The sequence below is a fragment of the Eschrichtius robustus genome, chromosome X (genome assembly GCF_028021215.1).
Source record: "Eschrichtius robustus isolate mEscRob2 chromosome X, mEscRob2.pri, whole genome shotgun sequence".
NCBI lineage: Eukaryota > Metazoa > Chordata > Mammalia > Artiodactyla > Eschrichtiidae > Eschrichtius > Eschrichtius robustus.
In genome coordinates, this window is record NC_090845.1 from 44,781,277 (window position 1) to 44,803,750 (window position 22,474).

Here is a 22,474-nt window from a genome sequence, read left to right on the forward strand (position 1 = left end):
TTTCCTCATCTATAAAATGGGGGATAATGACAGCACCTACCTCATTAGGGCTGTGGTGACAAATGAGCTGATAATTGTAAATGGTTTAGAACAATGCCTGGAACACAGCAAGTGCTGTGTAAGTGATGATGATGATTAAAATAAAATTAGATGTGTGTATGTATAAAACTTTTTTTAATAAGAAGAAAAAAAATAAAAAGATGACCTGCAGGCTGCTTTGTGAATGACAGATTGCAGAGGGCAAGGGCGAAAACAGGAAGAACAATAAGGAGGATCCTGCCAACAGGCCCAGCAAGTGATAATGGAGGCTGAGACCTAGCTCAGTATCTCCTGTGTGCCAGGCACTGTGTGAAGCACATGACATGACCTGCCTCAGATAGTCCCCACTTTCTGTGAACAATCCTGTGGTCCCACCCGTCTTGTTAGGTGAGGAAACTGAGTCCCAGAGAGACTAAGTAACTTGCCCAAAGTCACACAGTTTCCCAAGATCGGATCCTTAACTTCTACCCAATAATACTCTTCTTTTGTTTATTCAGTATCCCACAGAACTTCCAGAAAATATCTGAGGGTCCTCATTCCAGAACCATTAAAACTAGGCAAGGAATTTGGGGGGGGGGCCAGGAATATAGATGGAGCTTCCTAGCAGACAAAGCAAAGAGAGAAAGCAGGGAAGTAACTCAGGTCTCTTGCTCTCTTAAGGATCTCTGCCTTCTGGGTACAAAACTTGTCAACTCTCTTAATGCATTAGGAGGTGGAAAATAGGAGGGGCTGGACCTTTAGGGCCCCTGTCAGTCTGGCTTCTTCCATCCTGTAAACATAACTTCTCTGCCACCTTGTACACACATATATATACACACACCCCTGTGTGTAGGGGGAAATCCTATAGGGTTGGTGGGTGTTGGGGTACAGTGATTTCCAGCTCCAAAAATATTCTGAGCCAGTGATACAGCCCTGCAGAAACTGTCCCAGGGTTCACAGTGCATATCCACAAGCTATGTGAAACCAGATTTTCTGCTATGGAGCTAGGATGCCCACTCTCTGTCCTGGGCATCCTCTACCATCAGTCCCTACAGGTACAAACTCATTCAGTGGCCTAAGCAGCAGGTAGCTAGGTGAAGGGGTGTGGAAAGCTGACAGGTAGCTGGTCCCACCACAGAATCTGCACGATGTGACACTCCAACCCAAAGGCCACCCCCACCTCGCTGGTGAGTCATTACAACTGCTCTTAAGATACATTTTCTCAAAACTGTGGAAGTGTTGCCAATTGTAAGCAATCATTTTGGACCATAGGTAGCAGGTGAGTTTGGCAGAGCTACAGCATAGGAGCAGCCAGCTCTCTGGTGAGCTTGGAGCTGCCACTCTAGCCCTGCCTCCAAGAGAGGAATCCCCTTCCATCCTCTTGAAGCCATTGGTATTTAGGGTGGTATTGGTATGTGCAGCCAAACTGAATCCTGAACAATACATCAGACTTTTCTGTCTTGGCAGATGTGTCACTAAACAGAGACACGTGGGACCAGTGAGGGCAGGGGGGGTGAATAATGGTGAATGAAGGACAAATTGGGAATGAATGGGGGCAAGGAGAGACAAAGGGGGATGGCAGGGAGGTGAATGAGCAGTGGAGTGGAGTGAATGTGGGTAGTGTGGGGCAGAGTGAGGGAATGACTACGCATTCAATTTTGAATCAATTTAAGATTATGGATGAGATTGAGTAAGTGATGGGAAAATGAGGCACCGTCTAAGTGGCAAAAAGTGAAAGAGGGAGTGGACTGTGAGTGAATGGGACGCTGTGAAAGGTGGTGAATGTGAATGGGGTTGATAAAGCATGAGAGTGCAAGTCGATATGAGTACTAAGGATTGAAGTGTAAATGAATGATGGTTTATGGGGCACAGTATGAGTAAGGAGAGGTGAATTTAGGGAGAAAGTAGCAGTGAATGGAAGTCATGTGAGGCACAGAGGGAAGAATGGGGGGCACAAGGGGCAGAATAAGAGGAAACAGAAATGAATACATGGTAGAATGTGAATAAGTGAATCGGGTCAAGTTTGTTTGAGTGGGGATACTACGAGGGAGGAGAACGACCAGAGGTGAATGAGAGGCAGACTGGGATTAGATGGGGCAGGTAATGCGGGGCAGCGTTCCAGTAATGTGCAGAGATCCCAGTGGGAATCAGCCCAGGTGAATGAGCCAAAGCATGTGCATGGATGGAGGTAATGTTGGGCAGAGTGAGAGGGGATGGAAGTAAAGAGCAGAAGAAGGTGAGGAATTGGGTATTGTGAGGCAAAGGGAGAGGGGATGAAGGTCACATGGCCCAAGGTGAGTAAAGTGGGGGAAATGGAGCCCGATGTGAGCAAAAAGTGGTAAATCCGAGGCAGAGTGTGACTGAACGAGGGTACCGCGAGGCAGAGTGGGAGCAACTCAACATGAATCGGGAGCAGAACAAGATTGATGAGTGGAAACAGGGGTTACATCGGGAGTGACTTTAAATGAATGAGATAATGGGAGGCAGTGAAGATTGAGAAAGAATGGAGGTGACCAAGTGTAGAGTGAGTATGTGTGGATAACTTGGGCTAGTGTTTGGGAGTAATACAATTTCAGGAAATGCAGGTAATATGGGAGGAGCGCTTGAGAGAATAGAAGTGAAGAAGGGGCAGAAATAGAGTGAATGAGGGAGGGAATGAGGCCCAGAGTCAATGAACAAAGGTGAAGGATGGGCCACGTGAGAGCGTATGGGAGTCATTTGATGCGGTGTCAGGCAGTGAAGGTGAAAGTAGGAAAAGAGAGTCTGGGAGTGAATGGAGGTGAAGAAGGAATAGGATGTGAGAGAGCTTGGGTAAGAGTAAGTAGAGGGTTAGGGAATTGCAGTAACACGAGGCCCAGTGTGAGTGAATATAGGTGGATAAGAGGCAGTGTAAGTGGACGAGGGAATAAAATGTAGAATGAGAACGGGGGTGTAAAAGCAGTAGAGTGAACATGTATATGTAATATGTAATGTGTAATATGTAATGTGGGGCAGAGTCTGATTAAATGGGTGTAACATGGGGCAGATTCCAGTAAATGAGGGTGGAACAGAGCACACTAAGTGAAGAGAGGTGAAGGAGGTGCTGAGAATGAGTAAATAGAAGTAATGTGGAGCAAAGGGGAGAGCACAGTGGTCATATTTTATAAAGCATGAGGAATCCGAGGTGGTAGTAGGCATGGTGTAGTGACCAGAGCTGACTACTCAGCAGAGTGGGGGAAATGGAGGTGATGAGGGGCAGAATGAGTGGAAATGGAGGTAACCAAGTGGTAGAGCATGATTAATGGGAGTAGAGTGGGACAGTGTTAAGGAACGTAGGGGAATGTGGGCTGAGTGTGAAGTCTACTACCTGGGTCCTGTCTGTCCTTTTTGTGTCCCCAGCCCCTCTCTCCCTGCATCCCTTTCTGATATCTCTGGGTTTCTCCCTGTCCTTGTCTCCTTCCACCTCTGTGTATACATCAGTATCTTTCTTTTTCTTTGTGTCTTTAACAGAGCTAGCACAGGGGAAGATGGTGAGATGCCCAACCCTTTGGCTTCTCTGTTCCAGAATCTGTCACTTAGATCTTCACAGAGCCCAAAATTCCAGCATATCCTTAGTTCTGAGCACTGGAGGGTGAGTCTGAAGCAATGGGTCAGTTAGGAGGGCTTGTGGGTGTCATAATGCAGGCCTGGGACACTATGGTGGTGACCCTGGCCATACTGATGCCTGCCACTGTGGATGCCAAGATCTTCGAACGCTGCGACCTGGCAATGAAGCTGGAGGAGGCGGGCCTCAACGGCTTCAAGGGCTACACCATTGGAGACTGTGAGACTCGTCACCCCAAGTCCCACCCATGCCACGGGCCGCCCACCACACTCAGACCCAGGCCCTTCCCCTTTGCCATTTGTTACCTCCCAGGCTAGGGAATGATCCTCTCAGTCACTCTCTGACTATGATGAGTATTTTAACTAACTCTAGTTTCATCATCATTGCCTTCACAACCATTTACCCTCATCTCTACTAACACCGCCATCACTACCATCAATGTCATCACTGCTGTTATCACCACGAATACCATCACCACCACCATTACTGGTATCTCACCAGAATCACCAACATCAACCCCAAACCAAGATATTCACCCCCAACAACTAAGATTAAAACCATCCCTGCCCCACTCTCTCATCCTACCCTCTCCCCTATTCCCAAGACCCATGCCCATCTGCTACCTCCCCCCTCCCTGCCCCAGGGCTGTGCATGGCGCACTATGAAAGTGGCTTTGACACCTCCTTCGTGGACCACAATCCTGATGGCAGCAGTTCATATGGCATTTTCCAGCTGAACTCCGCCTGGTGGTGTGACAATGGTGTTACACCTACCCAGAACCTCTGTCACATGGAGTGTCATGGTAAGGCAGCATTGAGGACACCTTGAAGCCCTGCCTGGCCCCACTCCCCAACACGCAGAGGGCAAGACTGTCTAAGCCATAGCCTTGAGTAACAAGCAGAAAAATGATAGGGAAAGGAGCAGAGTTGCCTGGGCTGTTACAGACACCAGCCTGTATCCTTACCCAGATTGCACTGAGATGTTGTCTAGGTCAGGAGGACTCAGAGCTCCCAAACCTCACCTAGAATGGAGGCTGCCATTTTCTAGGACTCAGGAAACAATACACTTAGCTCCAAGTGGAATGGAGGGGGAAACTGTCCTGATTTGGGGTTGGGGTTGTCCAGGCCCTGAAGGAAGAAGCAGATATCTGTCTGTAGGAACAGAAACAAGGTACCTCTGTGCAGAAAGGAAAGAATTTTCCAGACAAGAGTGTGGTATTGTTGAGGACAAAATTGAATAGCAGTAGAAGTTGTTCAGGGTTGGCCAAAATGGTGTTTAAGGTTGTCCAAGATAGGCCAAAATGGAGACTGTGGTTATTTGGGACCAGCCCAAGTGGAGGTTGAAGTTGTCCAAGTCCTGCCACAGTGACAGAATAGATCACCCAGGACTTGGCAGCTTGAAGGCTGAGGCTATCCAGGACTAGTCAACATAGTGGTTGAGATCATTAGTCAGAATGGCAGTTAAGGTCATCCTCGTCTAGCCACCATAGCAGTTGATGTCATCTAGGACCAGGCACCATGGTAGCTGAAGTTGAACAGGACTAGCCAACATAGAGACTGAGGTCTCTTGTAACTAGTAAAAATGGGTGTTGACTCTATGACATACATCACAGCAAGATTCTTTTTGACCCAGCTCCCAGAGAAATGGAAATAAGAACACAAATAAACAAATGGGACCTAATGAAACTTAAAAGCTTTTGCACAGCAAAGGAAACCATAAACAAGACCAAAAGACAACCCTCAGAATGGGAGAAAATATTTGCAAATGAAGCAACAGACAAAGGATTCATCTCCAAAATTTACAAGCAGCTCATGCAGCTCAATAACAAAAAAACAAACAACCCAATCCAAAAATGGGCAGAAGACCTAAATAGACATTTCTCCAAAGAAGATATACAGATGGCCTACAGACACATGAAAGAATGCTCAACATCATTAATCATTAGAGAAATGCAAATCAAAACTACAATGAGATATCATCTCACACCGGTCAGAATGGCCATCATCAAAAAATCTAGAAACAATAAATGCTGGAGAGGGTGTGGAGGAAAGGGAACACTCTTGCACTGTTGGTGGGAATGTAAATTGATACAGCCACTATGGAGAACAGTATGGAGGTTCCTTAAAAAACTACAAATAGAGCTACCATACGGCCCAGCAATCCCAATACTGGGCATATACCCTGAGAAAACCATAGGTCAAAAAGAGTCATGTACCAAAATGTTCATTGCAGCTCTATTTACAATAGCCAGGACATGGAAGCAACCTAAATGTCCATCGACAGATGAATGGATAAAGAAGATGTGGCACATATATACAATGGAATGTTGCTCAGCCATAAAAAGAAATGAAATGGAGGTATTTGTAATGAGGTGGATGGAGTTAGAGTCTGTCATACAGAGTGAAGTAAGTCAGAAAGAGAAAAACAAATACAGTATGCTAACACATATATACGGAATCTAAGGGGAAAAAAAAAAAAAGGCCATGAAGAACCTAGTGGCAAGACGGGAATAAAGACACAGACCTACTAGAGAATGGACTTGAGGATATGGGGAGGGGGTGGGGTGAGATGTGACAGGTTAAGAGAGTGTCATGGACATATATACACTACCAAATGTAAAATAGATAGCTGGTGGGAAGCGGCCGCATAGCACAGGGAGATCAGCTCGGTGCTTTGTGACCACCTAGAGGGGTGGGATGGGGAGGGTGGGAGGGAGGGAGATGCAAGAGGGAAGAGAAATGGGAACATATTGTATATGTATAACTGATTCACTTTGTTATAAAGCAGAAGCTAACACACCATTGTAAGGCAATTATACTTCAATAAAGATGTTAAAAAAAAAAATGGGTGTTGATGTTATCCAGGACCTGACAACATAGTGTTTGAAGTTCCCAGGACTGACCAACCTTGCAGTTGAGTGGCTTCCCAGCCAGCCAACAGCCATTGCAGTTGAGATCATTCATAACCATACAAAATGACAGTTGAAGTCATCTGGAACTGGCCAACATGGAGTCTGAGGTTGTCCAGGACCAGCCAACATGGTGGTTGAGGTCACTCATAACTAGCAAACGTGACAGTCAAGATCACTCAGGATCAGTCAATGAGTTAAGGTTGTACAGAACCAGTCAACATGGCAGTTGATGTAATTCATAGCCAGCTAATAAGTGAATCAAGGTCATCTAGAATCAGGCAATATAGTGGTTGAAGTTATTCAGGCCCCAAGAAACCCAGAACCCCTTGTCCCTTCATACACTGTCACCCTGTCTCCAATACACCAGATTACTATATCCCTCTCTTCCTCCTAGAACTGTTCAACCGCCATATTCTGGATGACATCATGTGTGCCAAGCAGATAGTGTCCTCACAAAATGGTATGAATACCTGGTAAGTTTCATGGGGATGGCTTGGACTCTGGGCAGCCGGGATAGTGGCACTGCCACCCCATCAGCCTGTCCACTTCATCCTCCCTCTCTCCCTTCATTTCCCAGGGATTCTTGGAACCAGCACTGTTCTGGCCATGATTTATCTGAATGGCTCAAGGGGTGTCATATGTATGCAAAACCATACACAACAGAAATTCATTCATGACTCAGCTTCCCAGAGATAGAGATTTCATTTTCCTTTCTGTTCTTTCTTTTGTGGATTTAACAAAGGATGATATCTATAAACAATGCAAGAGACCCCTGATGTCTGACTCTCTTCATTTTTCCAATGCCTGAAGGTACCCCTATTCAATCTCTCCCTCCATATATTCAAAGCTCTAATCAGGGGACACGAGATCACTCAGGGTGGGGGTGGAGGATAATGTAGTGATTAAGAGCATAGGTTCTCCTGGGTTCATAAACAATCTCTACCACTTACTGTCCCCAAGTTGCCTTGGGTGAGGCACTTAATTTCTTTGTGCCTCAGTTTCCTCATCTGCAAAATGAGGATGATAGTGGTAGTAACTATCTCATGGGTTTCTGAGAGAATTAAATGAATTAATGTTTGTAAAGCACTTAAAGTGTTTAGTACACAAGACAATTCTAGGTCTGGAAATAGAAGGGTGGTGTGGGGAGGTATGAAAATTGGCTTCCCTTAAAAAGTATCACTCTCTGCTGAAGTAACTACAGGGTCTTTAATTAAGGTAGATACAGTCTCTTCAGGGGAAAATGGAATTGGTTTCAGCTTACAGAGAAAGCTCAGTGGGAATTAGGATTTTAAAGTATTCACATTCTCCCACATCCTCCCACATTATTACCATTCTAACTCTCAGCCCCCAACTCCTTCTTTCATGATCTGTAACCAAAGTTTCAAATGACAAACTGGAAATTTAGGCCAGGAATTCAATGGTTGCACAAGGTAATAATTATTTTTACAGAATCCCCGGGTTTCAGTCTATGTCTTGAGCAGAGAATTTAGGAATTTGAACTTGCCATTCTTTCTCTTTGTGCCGACCAGCCCCATTGGAAGCAGCCACCCCCGTGAGGAAGCAGTCCCTCACGTCCTTTGTACTCTTTGGTTGGGGTGGATATTCAACTACCCAAAGCCTTGTTTTCAGTGTTGACTTCATCCAGATAAGCACAGATGATCATTAAAGCAGTTATCTGCCACTGCATGCCAAGGAATGCCAGAGCCCCCTTCTTTAATGCCACCTGGATTTCCCCTGCCTTCAGCCCCAACCAGCCTAGATAACCAAATCTCACATTTCCCTGGGGTCCATAAAAGGTACCATCACTCTGGATACCAATTTCTGAATGAGATAGTTATTTATCAAAAGCAGCATAAATAAACTCTGGTGAACTTAAGTAAAAAGCAGATCTCCTAAAAGCCTATCAGGTAGCTCATAGTATTTCTGGGAAGACTGCATGATCTAGCTCAGACAGGGGGAAGGTCCACACAAAGAAGAAGCCAGGAGGCTTCCCTGGTGGCGCAGTGGTTGAGAGTCTGCCTGCTAATGCAGGGGACACGGGTTCGAGCCCTGGTCTGGGAAGATCCCACATGCCCGGAGCAACTGGGCCCGTGAGCCACAATTACTGAGCCTGCGCGTCTGGAGCCTGTGCTCCGCAACAAGAGAGGCCGCGATAATGAGAGGCCCGCGCACCGCGATGAAGGGTGGCCCCCGCTTGCCACAACTGGAGAAAGCCCTCGCACAGAAACGAAGACCCAACACAGCCATAAATAAATAAATAAATAACAAAAGTGATTGTTTAAAAAAAAAAAAAGAAGAAGGAGAAGCCAAAATCTTGAACGTAGAATAGGTTGGGGCAAGAATATTGGCATTATCAACTGTTGCTACTTCTGAAAACTGGATTTGATGCCCTAGTGTTTCCTTTACATTGTTCCGATTATGCATCCTTTCTAATAATTTACAATATTTATAGTGTATTTATCATTGTTATTCCTTTAGTGGTTATCTTTAAATCTCTAATTTTATATCATTTGATAAACTCTTTTTTCCGTAGGTAGCACTTATTCCCCATTATGAGAGATGTCAAAGCAGCTGTTCTTCATAATAGACTGTATTAGGTTTTTTCTATGAGAGTTTGATATTAAATCTGGACTATTTCCCTTAATATCATTGCCATGGGACTATGTTTATTGAAATCAATTAAATTGGGTTTCTCTTGATACCTGTGCCCAGATTTACCATGAGGTTTGGCTCTCATATATTCAAGGCTTCAAAGGACTGCAGCCTTGAACAACCTCTCTGATGTATAATGGTCATTCACTATACACCCATGATAACAACTACAGAGGCCAAGTATTTTGCACCAGGATCTTGGCTCTTGCTATTCCTTATGCCTGGAATGTTCTTACCCCCAGTATGGCTGGCTCCTTATTTTTAGAAAGACCTTCCCTGACCACCTTAGCTAAGGCATGATCCTTTCACCTCACCTTTTTCTTTTCCTTTCACATTTTTATGAAGGATTTTCCATTTTCAGTTCTTTTGCAAAGTTTCTCTTTTCTCTGAGTTCTTTAATCCATGATGAACTTTAACTTCTGGAAGGTTTTTCTTATATTCAGGAAAGCTATAGGGTTTCTCACCTATGTGGGTTCTTCGATGTAGAGTGAGTTTTGACTTCTCTCTGAAGGCTCTACTACACTTATCACATTTATAGGTTTTTCTCTCATGTGTGAGTTCTTTGATGTATAACAAGATATGATTTCAGGGAGAAAGCTTTCTCACATACATTACACTCATAGGGTTTCTCCCCTGTGTGAACTCTCAGATGAATAATGAGATATGACTACTGGAAGAAAACTTTGTCATATTCTTTGCATTCATAGGATTTCTCAAATTTTTCTCCTGTATGAGCTCTCCGATGTAACATAAGATAGTACTTCAGGGAGAAGACTTCCCCACATACAGTACATCCATAGGTTTTTTTCTACTGTATGAATTCTTTGATGAGCACTGAGATTCAGCTTAAGGGTGAAGGCTCCTCCACAGTCTGAACACACAAAAGGTTTATCTCCTGTATGAGTTCTTTGATGTCTACGTGATTTTGATTTCTCTCTGAAGGATTTGCCACATTCATTACATTCATAGGGTTTCTCTCCTGTGTGTGTTCTCTGATATGTACCTTTTGATTGAAGGTTCTCCCACATTCATTACATTCACAGGATTTCTCTTCTGTGTGAGTTCTCTGACGTATAATGAGCTTTGTCTTTTCTTGGAAGGCTTTACCACATTCGTTGCATGTATATGGTTTTTCACCTGTGTGCGTTCTCTGATGTATATGCAGTGCTGATTTCTCTCTGAAGGATTTGCCACATTCATTACATTCAAAGGGTTTCTCTCTTTTGTGCGTTGTACTTCTGATGTACACTGAAGCGTGCCTTCTTGTTGAAGGCTCTTCTGTATTCTGTGCATCCGTAGGGTTTTTCTCCTACATGAGTGATCTGATGAGCAATAGGAGTGAATTCTTGCTGAAAGTTTTTCTACACTCAGGAAATTAACAGATTTTCTCTCCAGCTTGAGTTATATTATGCTGAACAAAGAATGGGTTATGCTTATGACCTTTCCCACCCACATTATGGTCATGGGATTTCATTCCATTATTTTTCTTAAGCCTGCCATGAATTAATAATTTTCCATATACATTACATTCATAACATTCTGAGCTGCAAAGCCTCTATTATGACTGAGTAAACCCGAATTATCTTGAAAACTTTTCTGAGTCATATATACAGGGAGTGTGTAATGAAGAAACCACCCCTGTGCTCTGAGGAAGTGGGTTTACAAATCCATTATATTCATGACCTCTCTCCTTAGTCAAATTTTTCTCATTAATGGCTATAGCTTGCCTCAGGTGTCTGTTTTGGTTTTTCTGGTACCTCTCCAGCTGGTCAACTTTCCAGACTTCTAGAAAGAAGAATAATAAACCATACCGTGTGAATACACCTTTTGTCAGAAGCAGACCTTTGTAGGGTTGACTTTTATTTTCTTTTGACTAGATACCAGTCAGAAAGTAATTCGAAGCACATGTCTCTCCTATATGCTGAGCTTAAGGGGAAAGAAGCTCAAATTGCTCTAATAGATATTGGAACAGGAGAGTAACAGTAAATATAAGTGACTTTGATTGTTTAAGAAAAGTACCTTAAAATTGAGGAGAGAAAGTGAAAATGGGTTTAGGTAGCCACTGAGTAGGAAAAAATGATTTTTTGAAATGGTATCGGATCTAGGATTTGGAGGGAGGGGACTCAAAATAGGATGGAAAGAGCCTTTCAGGAAGGCTGAAAACAACTGAGGTGACCAAGAGAAGAAGCAGAAGGACAAGGCTAGATTATAGTCTAGTTCCTCTCCATCTCATTCCAAGATTACCATGAGACAGTAACTCACAAAACTAACAATTTGGAGTTAGAAAAAAAAGTTCATATGCTTTAGGAAGATATTTCTGAGCTTTAAGAGATGTCTGGCACTCACTGACACACTGGAGTCTTACCCTCATCGTCTCCCACCTATTCATTTCTTATTTACCTGTACAACTCGAACTTGGGATTTCTCTCTCTATGATCCAAAGTCCTCTCTTCTCCAAAGAGGTAATCATATCTAGTTCAGTAACAGGATACCCTGTAATGGGAAATGATACAAGACTTGGGCACATCTGTGTGGGCTTCAGGGCCTCAAAGTAATTAGGAAGGTACATTTTAATAAGCATAACTTTCACATGAGAGGTGAAAGTACAAACACCTTGTTCAGTCTAAGAGCGATTAAGAATCTTTAGTTCCTCAGAAATAGACTCACAGACATAGAAAACAAACTTATGGTTACCAAAGGGGAAAGAGAGGGGGAGGAGGGATAAATTAGGAGTATGGGATTAATAGATACAAACTACCATACATAAAATAGATAAGCAACAAGGACTTACTGTATAACACAGGGAACTATATTCAATATCTTATAATAACCTATAATGGAAAACAATCTCAAAAAGATATATGTATATATATAACTGAATCACTTTGCTATACACCTGAAACAAATACAATATTGTAAATCAACTATACTTCAATTAAAAAAATTTTTTTTAAGAATCTTATGGTTACCCACATTGATTGATTTGTGAATGTTGAACCATCCTTGTGACCCTGGAATGAATCCCACTTGATCATGGTGTCTGATCTTTTTAATGTATTTTTGGATTTGTTTTGTTAATATTTTGTTGAGGATTTTTGCATCTATATTCATCAAAGAGATATTGGCCTATAATTTTCTTTTTTTATACTGTCTTTGTCTGGTTTTGGTATCAGGGTAATGGTGGCCTCATAGAATAAAGCGTTATTTGAGGTATTGTAAGAAAAAAAAAAAAAAAAAAAAGAATCTTATGGTTACCAAAGGGGAAAGGGAGTGGGGGAGGGATAAATTAGGAGTTTGGGATTAGCAGATACAAATTACTATATATAAAATAGATAAACAACAAGGACCTACTGTATAGCACAAGGAACTATATTCAATATACTGTAATAAATCATAATGGAGGGACTTCCCTGGTGGTCCAATGTTTAAGACTCCACGCTTCCACTGCAGGGGATGCAGGTTCAATCCCTGGTCAGGGAACTAAGATCCCATATGCCGCGCGGCACGGCCAAAAAATTTAAGAAAAAAAAAATGATGGGAAAGAATATGAAAAAGAATATATATATATATATATATATATATATATATATATATATATATATATATAACTTAATCACTTTGCTGTACACCAGAAACTAACACAACATTGTAAATCAACTATATGTCAATAAAAAAAATAAAAATAAAAATAAGAATCTTTAGTTCCTGGAACTTGAGGTCAAAGTATTACTACACTTCAGAGATGGAAAGTTGTTCTATTGGGTACACTATGAATTACTCAAGGAAGCTGTACTCACCCACAGAGACCAAATGGCTATAGTTCTCTAGCATCACATCTTTGTACAAGGTTCTCTGAGTAGGGTCCAGATGATTCCACTCCTCCTGGGTGAAGTCCACAGACACATCTTCGAATGACACCAATCCCTGTAATTACATACTTCTATTCAATCAGTTTGATAAAAATTAAAATAATATATTTATTTATTTATGTATTTATGTATTTATTTATTTATTTATGCTGCACCAGGTCTTAGTTGCAGCACGCGGGATCTTCGTTGCAGCCTGTGGACTTCTTCATTGCAGCATGCTGACTTCTTAGTTGCAGCATGAGGACTTCTTAGTTGTGGCATGAGGGCTCTTAATTAAGGCATACAGGATCTAGTTCCCCGACCAGGGATTGAACCCGGGCCCCCTGCATTGGGAGCATGGAGTTTTACCCACTGGCCCACCGGGGAAGTCCCAAAATTAAAATAATATTTTTTAAGAAGGGAATATTCTTAAGAGAAAAGCTACTGTTTAATCATTTCAAAGATGCCTTCTCTGAGATATTTGCAATACCTGTATCTAACAAAGGACTTTTATACTATAGAAACTATAAAGAACACCTACAAATCAGTAAGATAAATATATATATATTTTTTATAAATTCATTTATTTTACTTATTTAGTTTTGGCTGCATTGGGTCTTCGTTGCTCCATGCGGGCTTTCTCTAGTTGAGGCGAGTGGGGGCTGCTCTTCGTTGTGGTGCGCAGGCTTCTCATTGCGGTGGCTTCTCTTGTTGGGGAGCACGGGTTCTAGGAGTGCGGGCTTCAGTAGTTGTGGCACGTGGGCTCAGTAGTTGTGGCTCGAGGGCTCTAGAGGGCAGGCTCAGTAGTTGTGGCGCACGGGCTTAGTTGCTCCACAGCATGTGGGATTTTCCTGGACCAGGGCTCAAACCCGTGTTCCCTGCATTGGCAGGCAGATTCTTAACCACTGTGCCACCAGAGAAGCCCCCAGTAAGATAAATATAAACAATCCTATAGAAAAAGATTTGAACAGACACTTCACAAAAGATGATATATAAATGGCCAATTAACATATTTAAAGGTGCTCAAAATTATTAGTTATCAGGGACATACAAATTTAAACCACAATGAGATACCACTATATACCAACAGAATGGCTAAAATTAAGACCAAAAACCCAATGTTGGTGAGGATGTGAAACAACTGGAACTCTCGTATATGGTGAGAGTACAATGGTACAGCCTCTTTGGAAAACATTGTAACTCAATCTACTATTGAGGAGCATACCCCTAACCTAGGACCCAGCAATCCCACTCCTAGGTAAATATCCAACAGAAATGAACACATATGTTCACCAAGATATAAACAAGAATATTCATGGAAGTATTATTTGTAATAGCCAAAATGGAAACATCCAGCAGCAGTAGAATGGATAAACAATTGTGATATATTTATACAATAGAATCACAGTAATGGAAAGAAAACAAACTACTGATATATAAAATAACAAGAATGAGTCTCAAAAACATCATGATGAATGAAAAAAAGCCAAACCCAAAGAATAATAACGTATGATTCCATTTACATGACGTTCAAGAAGAAGCAAAAATGATCTATGATGGTGAAAATCAGATAGTGGTTACCCATGAGTCAGGGGATAGCAATTGAAAGGGGAATGAAGGAGGGGTTATTTACAAGTGCGTGACTTATTTTCAAACATCTGAGGATTTTCTAGTTATCTGTTATAGGCATGTAGTTTAATTCCACTGTGGTCAGAGAATATACACTGTAGAACTTCATCCTTTGAAATTTGTTGAGACTTTCTTTATGGACCAACATGGGTTCTTTATTTTTAATAAATTTATTTATTTATTTATTTATTTATTTATTTATTTATTTATTTATTTATTTATTTATTTATTTATGGCTGTGTTCGGTCTTCATTGCTGCACACAGGTTTCTCTGGTTGCGGCGAGTGGGGGCTACTCTTCGTTGCGGTGCGCAGGCTTCTCATTGCGGTGGTTTCTCTTGTTGCGGAGCATGGGCTGTAGGTGTGCAAGCTTCAGTAGTTGTGTGGCTCGCGGGCTCTAGAGCACAGGCTCAGTAGTTGTGGCGCACGGGCTTAGTTGCTCCGCGGCATGTGGGATCTTTGCAGACCAGGGCTCGAACCTGTGTCCCCTGCACTGGCAGGCAGATTCTTAACCACTGTGCCACCAGGGAAGTCCCCAACATGGGTTCTATTTGGATAAATGCTCCTTGTGCACCTGAAAAGACTGAATTCTTCAGTTGTTGGGTGTAGTAATTATATGAAGTTGTGCCAATTATATGAAGTTGGTTAATTGTGATGTTCAACTCTTCTATAACATGTCTGACTTTTTTTCTGTTTATTCTATTACTGAGAGAGGTGTTAAAATCTCTATGTTGTGGATTTGTCTATTTCATCTTGTAATTCTATCAGCTTTCACTTTATATATTTTGAACCTATGTTATTAGGTGATGTAGTATGCAGAATAATGGACCCCCAAAGATGTCCTGTCCTAATCCCCAGAAACTAAATATGATGAGTTGCCATGCACATGAATGTTTCGTTACATGACAAAAGGGACTTTACAGATGTAATTAAGATTATTAATCAGTTGATCCTAATTTAGAGAGATTACCCCAGATTACCCATATGGGCCCAGCGTAATTACATGAGCCCTTAAAAGCAGATACCCAGGGGCAGGAGTGGAAGAGAAAGGCAGAAGGGAAAGTCAGAGATTCAAAGCACAGAAAGAAGTTGCCATGCTATTGTCAGCTTAAAGATGGAGGGGACCATGTGAAAAAGAAGTGAATTATGACAACAAACTGAATGACTTTGGAAGTAGATTCTTCCCTAGAGCCTCCAGAAAGGTACACAGCACTGCCAACACCATAATTTCAACCTTATGAAACCCTAAGAAGAGAACCCAGCTGAACCGCACTTTGCCTGGACTTCTGCCCCATGGAAACTGTGAAGTAATAAATGGGTGTTGCTTTAAGCAGCTAAGTTTGTGGTAATTTGTTACAGCAGCAACAAAAACTAATAATGCAGGTAGATTAAAATTTTAGAATTGTTCTATCTTCTCTTGAATTGACCCTTTTATCATTATGAAATTTCCCTCTTTATCTTTAGCATTACTTCTACCTTACAGCCTACTTTCTTTGTTATTATTATAGCTACAACAGCTTTCTATTAGTGTTTGCATTGCATATATTTTTTCATTTTTTTATGTTCAACCTTTCTGTGCTTCTTCACTCCTTTCTATGTTTCTTGCTTCCATTTGGGATCAGATTAAATAACTTTAATATTTAGTATTTCTAGTAGTATAAGTCTACTGATGATGAATTCTCTTAGCTTTGTAGTAAGCTTTGTAATAAATATTTGTATTTATTTCACTTGCCTTTTTGGACTACTGGTATAGAATTGGGTATAGAATTCTCAGTTGGCAGATTTTTGTTTCCTTTCAGTACTTCAATGATATCATTCCATTTTCTTCTGGTTACCAGAATATCTCTTGAAAAAACCAGCCATTCATCTTATTGTTTTTCCTTTGTCCTTTTTTCTAAGGACAGCTTCTAAGGTTTTCTTTATAACTTTGGGTTTCATCAGTTTGAGTATGATGAGTTTAGATGTAGTTTTATTTGTGTTTAGTACTTAGGGTTTGGTGTGCTTCCTGAAACTGTGGGCTGATGACTACCATTAGTGTTGGAAAATACTCAATATTTCTACAAATATTACTTCTGTCCCCATTCTCTCTATCCTCTTGTCAAGCAAAAGGCAAGGCCAGGCCAAGGCCTGACATATTCAGCCTGTAAAGAAACAATGAGCCCCTTCTAGATTCAGACTGTTTATTACTTACTTAGACAGCAAACAAAAGGATCAACTAAAGATTACAGCTCCCTAAGACCCTGTTCAGGGCAACACCAAAACAAAGGGGCCTGATGACTGCAACAGGAAAGATAGGACACTCTGTTACTGAGACACCTATAGCCATGCTGCAGCTAAGAAGTTTTATAGCCTGCAGCTCTACCTTAAGGGAGTGAGGCAGAAAACTTCATACCTCAATAGAACCTGTGGCGAGAGAGAAGTGCCCTCCCAGAGGAGATAGGGAGGCAAGTGGGAAATGACCCTATAGGAGCTCCTCACAAGCCTCTCATGCTCTCATTTTCCAGGAACAATACAGTCATTCTGCCAAGACATAGATTCAGCTCTAGTTCCAGCCTTGTCTGTGTGGCCTATGTGGATACATACAAGGTCACCAGGGCACTGTGGAGGAGCTGTTCCACCATAGCTCTCTTTTATTTATGTCTTTTATACTGTTATACTTTATTCTTTTTTCTCTTTGTGCTACTTTTGTATATTTTCTATTGTCCTGTCTTCTAGTTCATTATTCCTGTTTTCTACTGTGTTCAATCTAAAGTTAAGCCCTTCCAATGAGTTCTTAATCACTGATATTAGAATTTTGGGTTCTAGCATGTCCATTTGATCCTTTCCTTAGTGATTGTAGTTCTCTGTTAAATTTTTCCATCTTTCCATCTATTTGTCCATCTTTCCCTCCATATTCTTGAACATATTAATCATAGTTTTCCTCTGGCTGCAGATAGAATCTGGTGAAATCACATCGATCCCGTTGAGACTTGATTTTAGGCTTTGTTGAGGCTGGTCTATTCCACTTATACCTCACTCATAGGGTGTAACCCTTACTACTAAATTGTAGCTCTTAGTCCAAGGGCGTGGCTCTTCTGGGTCTCAACTGAAAGCCTAGAGTGCATGCCAGGGCCTCTCTACCTTGGTGGGGCTTGAACTCCATCCTTTGCTTCTCTAGTACCAAATAGCTACCAAAATCTCCACTCATCTCTTCACTCTCCAAGCTACAGTTTTCTATTGGGTTTCTTGGAATCTTGCCCTGCACACATAGAGCTTAGAGTCAGACAAAGAGGTATTTGTACACAGATATTTTGGCTCTCTCTCTGCAGTTCCTTCCTCTCTGAGATTTTTTGCTTCTTAATCCCAACTGTTTTGGCAAGCTAGTCTCTTTCTGAATGGTCTCTATTCCCTCTTATTGTCTTGCACTGCCATTTGGAAAATACCAAAGTTAAAGTAGAACTCCCTGTGCTTCCCTTCTCTCAAGAATTGTAGCTCCTCAAGTCCTGCATGCATTGGTGGGCTTCCAGTACCTTCAGACAAGTTTTGTATGTATTTATCCAGCATTTATAGTTGTTTTAGCAAGAGAGTTAGTCCAGTACAAGCAACTACATTATGGCCAAAATTAAAAGATGCCCCACACTTTAACCTCTACTTTTAGATCTTGGTTTTCATATCTCTAAATTCTATTGAATGAGAAAAATTTTACAGTGATCAGCCTGACAAACAAAGCCTAACACAGTCAAGATTCACCCATGCATCTAAACTTGCATTACACAAGTTCTCCAAAAATGTCATGTTTCATTCTATTAAGGACACACATTTTTATTCACACTGTAACATCTGTAAAATCAGGTTGTTTTAGTATTAATGGCAAGAAATGGCTCCATTAGCAGAGGGATTTTTCTTCCTTAGAGGTACATAAAATAATGTTGCATCTTACAATTGATGGTAGCTTAAATTAGATGAAATAAAGTAGCTTCTGTTCCACTGTGTTCTAATTAGTTCTCCAATACAAATAATGCCTTATTCTTATCTAATCACAACCCTTTGCTTATATACATATGCTCCCTCACTTTATTCTTCATCTTTTTTTCCCTGTTTGTAACTTCCTGACATTATTTGGGTAGTAGCTACTAAGCAAAACTTTCAAAAGTGACTATTAACTTAATTAAGGTTTCTATTAACTTTTCCACCATTAAGGTCCTTCTGATTTCACCTTGAACCAGGGCTACTGTTATGTTTTCCATATCAATATATCACTGGTAGAGATCTTGAATCCTGGGACTTTCCTAAATGTTCTACCATCAAGGCTCCTCTGGTCTGAACTTTAACTTCAGCCTTTTTAAATTATTCCACTGTCGGTGATCATTTGGTTGAAATTCAGCCTAGGTGTATGTTAACTCTTCCACAATCATTGCCCCTGTGATCTTGAAATCAAACCCAAGTCCTATCAATTATTGTATTACCAATGTGTTTCTGGACCATCAATGGACCCTGGCTTGTCCTTGTCCTCTGATAACAATTCCACCATTAAAACTCCTCTGATATGAGATTTCAGTTATATATTGCTGTGTAACAAATGACCACAAAACTTAGTGACTTAAAACAACAATGTATTATTTTTAAGGATTCTGAGGATTGACTGGGTGATTCCTCTGCTGTTCTCACATGGGCTCACATATGCAGCAGCAGGCAGCCGGAAGGTCCAGGAAGACCTCTCTCTCATGTCTGGGGCCTCACCTGGGATGGCTGTAATGGCTAGAATGGCTGGGCCTCTCTTCTCCACTTGGATTTCCATCCTGGGGTTCTTTACATAATGGAGGAAGAGTTCTATGAGAGTGAAGTCAGAAACTGCAAATCTGAAACTCTTGAGATTTGGGCTATAACAAGCATGACATCACTTCTGCAACATTCTACTAGTCAAAGTATGTAACAAGGTCAGCCCAATGTAAGAATGGGAGAAGCAGCAAAGGATTATGGCCATTTTTAACTTACCACATGTGACAAAGAAACAATGCCCCTGCTAACTTTTCCAATATCAATGCCCATCTGATCTAGATCTTAAATCAAGTTAGCTATCAATTCTTCCACCATCAATGCTTCTCTGTTTTTTAGACTCATGAATCTGAGTCTAAGGTTTAGACCTTAGGGATAAGGTCTAAACTGTATCTTTGGTATTGTTAATATTCCCCCTAAAACAACCCCTCTAAAGTATGCAAAGAGTCCAGGTTTCTCTCAACACTTCTACTAGCAATGCTCCTCTTGCCTGAGCATCAAACGTAGATCTTATGCAACCATTTCACAATCAATGACTCTCTGCTATGGATCATAAAACTGTGATTTTGTTAATTCTTTTGTAATCAAAGTATGGGTCTCAAATTATGAGTCTACTTTTCCATCATCAGTATTGATCAAGTGTATTCTTGAATCTGAATATTGAATCTGTTCTGACTTCTGTTAATTCTATCTGAGACTTTGGGATTCCAGGGGCAGAAAGATTGTAAGTGATAGGCAAAGACTGGCCTTGGAAGATCTCAGAGGGGCCAATGGGAGGCTGGAGGATATTAACACTGTGAGTTATAGGCAGAGGTGAACTGTACCCATTTGAGGGGCCAGTGGAAAACTTGGCCAGTGACAATACTAGGCTGAAAGTGACAGGCAAGGATAGACACTGGGAAGACAATGGAAGCCCTGAGGGACAGTTATGCTTGGGCTATAAGTGACAAGCAGGATTTGACTCTGCCCCACTGAAGTGCCAATGGGAGGCTCAGAAGGCAGTGAGAATGTGACACTAGCACTCTGAATGACAGCCTGGGATGGGCTCTGTCACACTGAAAAGCCAGTGGGAGGCCTGGAAAGTGGTCACACTGGTGCTGACAGACTGGGGGGTCCTGCCAAAATGAAAGTGTCAACGGGAGTCCTGGAGGGTGCTGACCCTGGGGCTGCAAGTGACAAGTGAGGGTTGGCTTTATTAGCATTGAAGAATCAATGGTAGACCTGAAGGATGGCAGTGCTGGGGTTTGACGGTCAGGTGAGGTGGGCCCTGCCATCACTGAAGGACCAATGGAAATTCTGGAGGAGGTGGACACAAGGGCTGTGACTGACAGGCAGAGGCAGGCCTTATCCTATTGAAGGCCCAATGGGAGGTTGGGGGGGAGGTGACACTGGGTCTAAGTACCAATAAGAGACATGGAGGGTGGTAATGCTGGGCCTGTGAGTGACAGGCCAGGTCAGGTTCTGCTGGCATTGAAGACTCAATGGAAATTGTAATGCTAGGGCTATGAGTGACAGACTGAGGGCATACCCTGACACCATTAAAGGACCAATGGAAAGCCTAGACAGCAGTGACTCCTGGGTTGTGAGTGATGGGCAGGAACAGGCCTTGCCAATATGAAGCCCCAATGTGAGGCAGTGACCCTGGGGCTAGGAGAAGTGGTACCAGCACTGAAGCCAATAGGAGGGCTGCAGGTGGTAATGTTCGGACCAAGAGTGACAGGTAGGGGTAGGCTCTGCCACATTGAAGAGCCACCATCTAAATCCCTTTGCTTTCACCATGAATCTGGACTTCTACAAACTATTCTACCATCACCTGTTTCGTATTCCTAACCATAAATCTGAGACTGTCTTATCTATTTCACCACTAATGGATCTGACATCCCAACTGTACTTCAGTTAACACTTTCACCATCAACACCTTTCTGGTCTAACCTTAAACCCAGGTCTCTGTTAAATATTGTGCCATTAATAGCTTTCTGGTCTCATGTCAATTCCAGCCCTATTCCATCATAAAAGCTCTTTTGGTGTAAATCTTGAATCCAGACTTCTATTAACAATACCACCATCAATACCCCTCTGCTTCTAACCTTGTATCTGGCCCTGTGTTAACTATCCCAACATCAATTTCATTTTGGTCTGGATACCAAATCCCAAGCATCAAACAACTCTTCTATCGTCACTGTCCCCCTAAACTGACCTCCAATTTGGGTGTCTGTTAACTCAATTACCATCAATTTCCTTCTTTTTTAGAATTTGTCCTTGGTTCTATTATCTTGTCCTTGATCAATTCCCCTCTGTATTGTAATGAGAATTAATGCCTCATTAAGTCTTCCAGTATCTCTGATATTCTAGACTGACCTCAAAGTCAGCCTCTCTAAACTACTCCACCTAGAACTTGAAACTATCCTAATTAACCCTTTAATAATTAGTGCAATACAAAGCAATAAATACCCTTGGGTCTAGGCTTCAAATCCTGGGCCTCCGTTAATTCCCTCATCAATGACTCTCCACTTTGAAATTGAGAAAGACCTCTGTCAACTTCTCCACTGTGAATATCCATCTGCTGTGACCTTGAAGCCAGGTCACTTTAAACTACCACCATTAATACCCCTTGAACTTCTGGGGACTTCCCTGGTGGTGCAGTGGTTAAGAATCCACCTGCCAATGCAGGGGACATGGGTTCGAGCCCTGGTCCGGGAAGATCCCACATGCCACGGAGCAACTAAGCCCGTGTGCCACAACTACTGAGCCCGTGTGCCACAACTACTGAAGCCCACCGCATCTAGAGCCTGTGCTCCGCAACAAGAGAAGCCACTGCACTGAGAAGCTCATGCACCGCAACGAAGAGCAGCCCCCCACTCACTGCAACTAGAGAAAGCCTGCGCAACAATGAAGACCCAGTGCAGCCAAAAATTAATTAATTAATTAATTTTAAAAAATACCCCTTGAACTTCTGTTAACTATGCCTCCATCAGTGTCCCTCAGCTATGACTTCAAACCCAGAGCCTCTGTTACCTCTTCCAACATGAATGCCCCTCTGGACAGACCTCAAACTCAAGTATTTTTTAACTATTGTACC

The 22,474-nt window shown here is 41.9% G+C and overlaps 1 protein-coding gene and 1 pseudogene across 1 annotated transcript; one reads left to right on the plus strand and one right to left on the minus strand.

Annotated features, from left to right (window-relative positions):
- The first annotated feature begins 3,675 nt into the window (after positions 1 to 3,675).
- LOC137756303 (sperm acrosome-associated protein 5-like) lies at positions 3,676 to 7,189 on the plus strand. The gene is made up of 4 exons (XM_068532611.1): positions 3,676 to 3,820; positions 4,245 to 4,403; positions 6,907 to 6,985; positions 7,090 to 7,189. The coding sequence occupies exons 1-4, from the start codon at positions 3,676 to 3,678 to the stop codon at positions 7,187 to 7,189; spliced, it is 483 nt and encodes a 160-aa protein (XP_068388712.1).
- Positions 7,190 to 9,501: 2,312 nt separating this feature from the next.
- Positions 9,502 to 11,535, minus strand: LOC137756304 (zinc finger protein 182-like; annotated as a pseudogene).
- Between the last annotated feature and the right edge of the window lie 10,939 nt (positions 11,536 to 22,474).

Excerpts from the sequence above, each read along its gene's own strand:
- LOC137756303 (XM_068532611.1), top strand. The coding sequence starts at position 3,676 with ATGCAGGCCTGGGACACTATGGTGGTGACCCTGGCCATACTGATGCCT. Across the intron at positions 3,821-4,244 it reads GGGCTACACCATTGGAGACT|GGCTGTGCATGGCGCACTAT; the intron begins GTGAGACTCGTC and ends TCCCTGCCCCAG. Across the intron at positions 6,986-7,089 it reads CAAAATGGTATGAATACCTG|GGATTCTTGGAACCAGCACT; the intron begins GTAAGTTTCATG and ends TTCATTTCCCAG.